Source organism: Mobula hypostoma, chromosome 6, assembly GCF_963921235.1.
Source record: "Mobula hypostoma chromosome 6, sMobHyp1.1, whole genome shotgun sequence".
NCBI classification, from domain to species: domain Eukaryota; kingdom Metazoa; phylum Chordata; class Chondrichthyes; order Myliobatiformes; family Myliobatidae; genus Mobula; species Mobula hypostoma.
The window spans coordinates 19,491,536-19,499,934 of NC_086102.1; the positions used below are offsets into that span (position 1 = coordinate 19,491,536).

General features: G+C 43.7%; 1 protein-coding gene across 1 annotated transcript; it reads right to left on the bottom strand.

Annotated features, from left to right (window-relative positions):
* Positions 1-1,379: 1,379 nt before the first annotated feature.
* Positions 1,380-2,051, bottom strand: LOC134347764 (claudin-14-like). The gene has a single exon (XM_063050168.1). The coding sequence runs from the start codon at positions 2,049-2,051 to the stop codon at positions 1,380-1,382; it is 672 nt and encodes a 223-aa protein (XP_062906238.1).
* Positions 2,052-8,399: the final 6,348 nt, after the last annotated feature.

Sequence of the window (8,399 nt, forward strand, 5' to 3'; positions counted from 1 at the left end):
GCTGTTATATTTTCCATGACTAACAATGCCACCCGCCCCCCCCCCCCACCTTCATTCCTCTGCCTCTATCACGTCTGAAACATCGGAACCCTGGAACATTAAGCTGCCAATCCTGCCCCTCCTGCAGCCAAGTTTCACTAATGGCTATAATATCGTAATTCTATGTGTTAATCCACGCCCTCAGCTCATCTGCCTTCCCCACAATACTCCTTGCGTTGAAATAGACACACCTCAGAAAATTATTACCACCACACACAACCCTTCTATCTGTGACTTTGCATGAACTTTTAATATCATTTATTTTCACCCCCACTCCACTATCTGCTCTGGCACTCTGGTTCTCATCCCCCTGCAAATCTGGTTTAAACCCTCCCCAATAGCACTAACAAACCTCCCTGCAAGGATATTGGTCCCCTTGTAGTTCACGTATAACCTGTCTCTTGTACAGGTCCCACCTACCCCAGACAAGGTCCCAATGATCATGAAATCTGAAACCCTGCCCCTTACACCAGTTTCTCAGCCACGTGTTCATCCGCCAGAGCGTCCTATTCTTACCCTCACTGGCACGTGGCACAGGTAGCAATCCTGAAATTACCACTCTTGAGGTCCTGCTTTTTAACTTCCTACCAAGCTCTCAATACTCACTCTTCAGGACCTCCTCACTCTTTCTTCCTATGTCATTGTACCAATGTGCTCAATAGTTTATTATTTACACAGACCAAGTCAGATCACACATAAAAAGCCAACTTAGAACTCATTGGTAGTAATTTACTAATTATGGTAATGGCAATGCTGAAATACTTTTTTAATGAAGTAAATCATTGAAAACGTATATGCTGCTCCCTGTCACAAATAAATTAAGCAAATTTGTTCTTCAACCAAACTGGAGCTCTTAACTTCCCTGCAAAGTGTGGAGAAAAAGTAAAGTATATTATAATCACAAGAGACTCTGCAAATGCTGGAAGTTCAGAGTAACACACACACACACACACACACACACACACACACACAAAATGCTGTATTCATGGAGAGAAATAAAGAGTCAACGTTTTGGGCCCAACCACTCACTGTGTAAAAAGAATCTCTAACATTCTCTTTTAAAACTCTTCGCTTTCAGCTCAAACCTGTCCCCTTCTTTTTCATACCTCTACCAATGTTGAAATAATTTTGACTACCTAGAACAAGAGGTTCTGTGGATGCTTGAAATCTTGAGCAACAATCCTGATGAAGGATCTTGGTCCGACTCCTAATTCCTCTCCATAGATGCTGCTTGATTTGCTGAGTTCCTCCAGCATTTTGTGTGTCTTACTGTAAAGAAAGTACGTTATTTCTTGGAACTCTGAAGTGCAGAGGCTAATTGCAATGAAGAGTCTTCTTACTCACACATAGTCATGTAAACGGTAATCACTATGAGAGGCAGAAGGCAGTCTGTTCTGAGGTGCAGTTTGTATTGATAAAGCTTGTGGTTGGTAGGGTCTTTCATTCCCTTGCTGAGGGCAAGGAAGACACAGGAGAGCTCCTCCAATGACAGCCATACCAGCTGACACAAAGCCAATATAGAGAGCTTCCCCCATTTCATATCTGGTTCCTGCTGGTAACACTGGGTTGTAGAAATCACGGATTAGGTTACTTGTTGACCGAGACACCGGAATGAGGCACATGATGCTAGCAAGGATGTAAAATGCCCCTCCTGACATGGCAATATGATCCTTGGATGAGGTTTCCCTGAAGCACACAGTGCATTTCATACCCACTACAGAAACGCAAGTGGCCAGTGTGGAAAACAAGCAGGAAAATACCATCAAGACACGAGCGACCTGGAGGTCTGGGGGCAATGCCAGCTGCGAGCGATGGACTTGGCACTGGTAGATGCCGGTACTTTGCCAGACACATTCCATCCAAAGTCCTTTCATGAACTCCATGGCAGTGATAATATCGGTACCCACATGTGCCGTTCTACACCAGTGAGGTAAAATGGTGGCAATCAAAGTTCCAAACAGACTGAGGAGGCCAAGACAAAATCCAATAATCTGAATTCCCATGTTGGCCATTTCGGTCTTCTTTCCTTTCCTCTTGGACAACTGCAGTAACAACACTGCCTTTTTGGAGAATGTGTCCTTCCCGTTTTGCGTAAGGTTGATGCCAGCCTGCCAACAAAGAACAGGATAATGGCATCACCATTACACATTTGCCAAATGTGGCCTTTCAAAATGAGTTTAAGAGTCTGCTGCTTAATGGCCAGATTTCCTTAACTAATTCACACTTCCTCTGAATCATTTTTTGCTGATTGGCAAGAAACTGCAGAGAGTTGTGGGCACAGCTTAGCACATCACAGGAAGTAGCCTCCCCTCCGTAGGCTCAGTCTATACCTCTCACTGCCTCAGTAAAGCAGCCAGAATAATCAAAGACTCCACCTATCTTCCCTGAAGGTTCTCTCCTCTTCTCCTCCCATCAGGCAGAAGATACAAAAGCCTGAAAGCATGTTGGAGCAGGCTCAAGCACAGCTTCTATCCTGCTGTTATAAGACAATTAAGAAACCTCTCAGTCAACCTGTTATAGCCTTTCACCTTATCGTCTCTGCAGTTTCTTTGTAACATTTTATTGTGCATTCTGTTATTTTTTTCCCCACTTGTACTACCTCAATGCCCCGTATCTCTGTACATCGGACAATAATGAACCAACCTCAACTCCAGTTTCAATTCCAAAACAGGTAGAAAAGCTCTTATGGTCACATTTTGAGGGATAAAGTGAATGCTCCCCACCCCACCCCACCCATAAACAGGAATAGGGCTCACAATGGATGAGTGAGATGCAAATGAAATGGCTGCTTTGTGTTGCATTTTCATTTCTGTTACTGCAGTCAATCTGTAGCTGGATGTGTGGAGATTGCAGCAAAGCAAAGGTTAAAATGTGTGCTAGCCATACAGAGTGCAGACACTTTGTATGGCCTTTCTCTCTGCGAAAGCTCAGCTCACTAAGGCAACAGTCAAGCTGATAAGCTGACAGAGACAGGGTGCAGACATCGTGCATTCAGCTAGGTTGAACACGGTCTTTGAAAGCCTAACTCTCCTTTGTCCAGCTTTTCCAATCAAGCCTGGGAACCAAGATCAAGCTTACCAAATCAAGATAGGGATGCAAGCAAAGGATTCTAGGGCAATTATTAAGTTATTAAGTCAGAATCAGAATCAGTTTTAACGTCACTGGCATATGTTCTGAAATTTGTTGTAATGTGGCAGCAGTACATTGCAAAATGTAATAACAAAAATAGTAAATTACAGTAATTTTATATGTTATATATATGTGCTAAATCAAATAAATAGTGCAAACAGAAAAAAATAGTAAGTTCGTAATGGGTTCAATGTCCATTCAGAAAACTGATGGCAGAGGGGAAGATGCTGTTTCAGGCTCCCGTAGTTCCTTCCTGACAGTAGCAATGAGAAAAGGGAATGTACTGGGTGAAGTTTAACACTTACTATTTATTGGACAGTTATTTTACTAGTTCTCAAGCACCATTGACCTTCAACACATAGACTTAATTTCTTAATAATACCTGAATTATGCATTATGATTTATACTTAAATATGCAAATGATGGGATTCAGAAGTGCACAACGTTTCTATTGGAAGAATACTTGTATATAACTAGTCAATTTCTGTATAAAAATGACATTTCTTTGTTCAAACTCCAGAGTATTTTGGTGACAGGGGCCACACTGTCCTTGTGAACAGTGAATAAAGTGTGGTTGAGGAACGAGTACAAGTAGTCAGAGTGCAGTTAATCAGCAATGACAGGCACGTCAGCAACAGCCAATATTGTGAGTGATGCACTTCATTGAAAAATCTTCTGCCCTGCCGAAAGCCAGCCCGAACCTTCTGATGAAGAGGTACACTGTGGCTGTAAGAACTGTCAAGAGGTCTTCCACTTATGAAGAAAACCTGGAAAGAAGGGCAAACAATGTCACCTGAGAGGGCATGGGGCCCCAGGGTCTTTGGAATGTCACCTGAGAGGGCATGGGGTCCTAGGGTCTTTGGAATGTCACCTGAGAGGGCATGGGGTCCCAGGGTCTTTGGAATGTCACCTGAGAGGGCATGGGGTCCTAGGGTCTTTGGAATGTCACCTGAGAGGGCATGGGGTCCCAGGGTCTTTGGAAGGTCACCTGAGAGGGCGTGGGGCCCCAGGGTCTTTGGAATGTCACCTGAGAGGACGTGGGGTCCCAGGGTCTTTGGAAGATGCACTGGAAGCCTTAACTGGGGAGGTGCCATGCATGCGCAGGAGGCTCTTCGGAATCAGGTCAGGGCAGGGGTGCAGTAAGCTCTGAAGGTCTTTGTTAGAATGAAGCTTTGTGGACAGTAGCATTGTAGTGTGATGCTATTATGCCATTCTAGAGTTTGGAAGTTCATTTCTGGCGCTGTCTGTAAGGAGTTTGTACATTTTGCCTTTGACCATGTGGATTTCCTCTGGGTGCTCTGATTTCCTCCCATCTTCCAAAGATATACTAGTTACTAGGTTAATTGGTCATTATAAACTGTTCTGTGATTAGGCTAGTGTTAAGCAGGTGGGTTTCTGGACGATGTGGCCCATTGGGCCAGAAGGGCCTGTCCACGCTGTACCTCAAAATAAATAAAAAATAAAAATAAAAATCAGATGCATCAGTGAAGTTGGTTGACCTTACACAAACGTTCAACATCAGCGAAGAAGTTGTCAACTGCCCTATCATGGGCAGTGCTCAATGCACCACACCAACGTCTCTCCCCCACCAAAGATCTCTAATGAGCAGGATTCAGACTTAACGTTCATAAGTTCCAATGTTTCCTTACACACTTTGCTAAGCTCTCAGTCTGCCCACACTAAAAGCTATTCAACCATGGCAACCGCATAACCCTAGGATATTGCTGACATTCACATTCACCATTAGGCAGAGTAGACATCTAGAAGAAGACTCCACAACTTCTTCACTCATATTGAGTGATTCTCCCTGTAATGGTCAACATCGAGTTTATTGTCTAATGCATAAGTACATGGATGCACAGATGCCATGAAAAACTTACTTGCAACAGCATCACAGGCACGTCACATCATAGAAGCAGCAATCACAAGAAAAACATAATTTAAAAATAAATTATGCACAATTTTTACAAGACCACAATTAGGACAATTAGAAAAAAAGTCAATTTTAGTGCAGTTATCAAAGTGATCATAATGTTGCTAAACTGTAGTGATTAGGGTTTTGACAATGATTAAATGTCCTCTCATTGTACAAATAATTGCAACTTTAGAGCTATGGTGCTGGGATCCCATGGAAAAGGATTCTTTTAGTAAGAATGGGGGCAGCATTGTTTCTCAGGAACTTAAAAGATGTGGCTGGAGAGGCATTAGACCAGCTATAAATAATGAAATATTAAAACATTATTTAAAACAAAAAATTATAGTTATAAAAATATCATAAACTTATTAGAAAATAATTTGTAAGTCATAAACCACAAGAAATTCTGCAGATATTGGAAATCCAGAGGAACACACCCAAAATGCTGGAGGAACTCAGCAGGTCAGGCAGCATCTATGGAGTGGAATAAATCGATAGTTCAAGCCTCCCAACTCTTACTTCATTCCCCCCCCCCACTCCTCCATCCACCAACCTTCCCCCTCACCTGGCTTTACCTATCACCCACCAGCTTGAACTCCTTCCATTCCCCTACCATATTATTCTGGCTGCTTCCCTCTTCCTTTCTAGTCCTAAAGAAGGGTCTTGGCCTGAAATGCTGACTATTTATTCCTCTCCATAGATGCTGCCTGACCTGCTGAGTTCCTCCAGCATTCTGCGTGCTTTAAAATTGTAAAGTAACTTATAGGAAAAACAAATAAATCACTCACCTTCACCTACTCTTTCAATCAAGGTTGGTGATCCTGCTCATATGAAGTCACCTACATTCATTAGTCAGCGCTGGTGTAAAACCAAGTGATGGAACGCGAACTTCACTCAGCCCCCACCGCAGACTGTTTCCGCTTCACTGCTGAATACAAAGTGGGTCCAGCAGCTGAGCAGGCCGTCGGTCTCCGCTTCCACATTTTAATACCCAGGCATGGAATTTGGACATAGGCTTAGCTATGTGAAGCATATCACTTGTGATTCTCCACAGAGTTGCTGGCTGGAGACCAGTAAAACATTGACATTATTGACCTACATGAAAGGGAATGAGTGTACTGTAGCCAAAGTTGCTCATAATACAAAGGTAGATGGGAGAGAAGGTTGTGAGGAGAAAAGAGAGAGCCTTCATAGGAATATGCAGTCAGTGACACTTTGTCAGATACACCTGTTTGCCTACTCAGTAATGCAAATATCTAATCAGCAACTTATTGCATAAAAGCATGCAGACATGGTCAGGAGGTTCAGTGGCTCATTGGAATGGGGAAGAAATGTGACCTACGTCAGGGGTCCCCAACCTTTTTTGCATTGCAGACCGGTTTATTATTGACAATATTCTTGCGGACCGGCCGACCTGGGTGGGGGGGGGGCGGTGGGTAGGGTTGCTAACGGACAAGAGTAGCAGTCAAATACGTTGTGTTTACCCCGAGAAAGACTACAATGACCATGACGCCTTGCGCGGGCACTAGTGCGCATGCGTAACTTGCGCATGCGTGTACCTCCCAATTTTTTTCCACAAATCCTTTTTGGCAATTCTGTACGGGGGGGGGGGGTGGCGCTGTTGTTAATCACGACCGGAATATAGGTGATAAGTGGCTAATACACTCAATTTCGTTTCTAAAAAGGTTTATCTAATGAATTTAATATTAAACACACAGCGCATATTTTCCTCGCATAAATATAGTGGGAAGTCAATTATCAGGGGAGGACAGGGGAGCTTGAAGTAAGTGTTGAAGGAACTTTCAGTAGAAGTGGTAGAGGCAGGTTTGATATTACCATTTAAAGAAAAATTGGATAGGTATATGGACAAGAAAGGAATGGACGGTTATGGGCTGAGTGCAGGTCAGTGGGACTAGGTGAGAGTAGCGTTCGGCACAGACTAGAAGGGCAGAGGTGGCCCGTTTCCGTGCTGTAATTGTTATATGGTTATATAAGTCAATAGCATCGTAACATTTTAAGTAATGTTTGGATATTAAGCACACAGCACATATTTTCCCCGTAAGAACATATAAAATCATTGTAACACACCAATATCGCTGAATCAGTGGGAGCCCTGGGCTTGTTTCCCTGCAACGAGACGGTCCTATCGAGGGGTGATGGGAGACAGCAATACTCGAAGGGGGTTCCTTATGTCCAGTCTATTCCGCAATTTAGTTTTTGTTGCATTCATTGCAGAGACATGTTGGAAATGGAAACAACGTTTTCAGTGCTTTTGTGGCTGTCTCAGGATACTTACCCTTGACTTTGATCCAGAATACCGGCAGAGATGCTATGTCAATCATCCTTTTCAGCCCGTCGTCATTTGCAAGCTCGAGGAGTTGATCTCCTTCCCGCACTGACATGGATGACGCACGGGTAATGACCTCGTGTGTGTTCAAGCTGAACAGTGGGCATGACAGGGAATGAGGAAAGGTGCAGCTGACTCATATCGTTTCCCCGCAGCCCGGTAGCACATGCTCTGCGGCCCGGTTCCGGTCCGTGGTGGCCCGGTGGTTGGGGACCGCTGATCTAAGTGACTTTGACTGTGGAATGATTGTTGATGCCACAGGGGTGGTTACAGTATCTCAGAAACTGCTGATCTCCTGAGATTTTCATACACAACAGTCTCTAGAATTTACAGAGAATGGTGCGAGAAACGAAAAACATCCCAGGAGTGACAGTTCCGTAAGCAGAAATGCCTTGTTAATGGGAGAAGTCAGTGGAGAATGGCCAAACTGATTCAAGCTGACAGAAAGGTGACAGTAACACAAATAACCACGTATTACCACAGTGGTGTGCAAAAAATCATTGCTGAACACACATGTCAAATATTGAAGTGGACGGCCTACAGCAGCAGAAGACCATGAGCATACACTCAGTGGCTACTTCACTAAGTGCGGGAGGTACCTGATGAAGTGGCCACTGAGTGTAGAAAGGTTAAGTAGGTGGGAAAGAAAACTGAGCAGATATAGTCCTGCCGAAGGGTCTTGGCCCAAAATGTCAACTGTACTTTTTTCCATAGCCCTGCTGAGTTCCTCCAGCATTCTGTGTGTGTTTCTTGGATTTCCAGCATCTGCAGATTTTCTCTTGTTTGAGATATAGTCTAAAATTCATCATTAAACTGGGAAAAAGTGCATAGAAGAGTTACAAGATTACCAGAACACAAGGGCCTGAGTTATAAGGAGAGGTTGGACTGGATTTTGTTACTTGGAATGTAGGAACTTGACTAGAGACTTTGTGGAGGCATATAACATTATGAGGGGCATAGAGAGGGTGA

Excerpts from the sequence above, each read along its gene's own strand:
- LOC134347764 (XM_063050168.1), bottom strand. The coding sequence starts at position 2,051 with ATGGCCAACATGGGAATTCAGATTATTGGATTTTGTCTTGGCCTCCTC.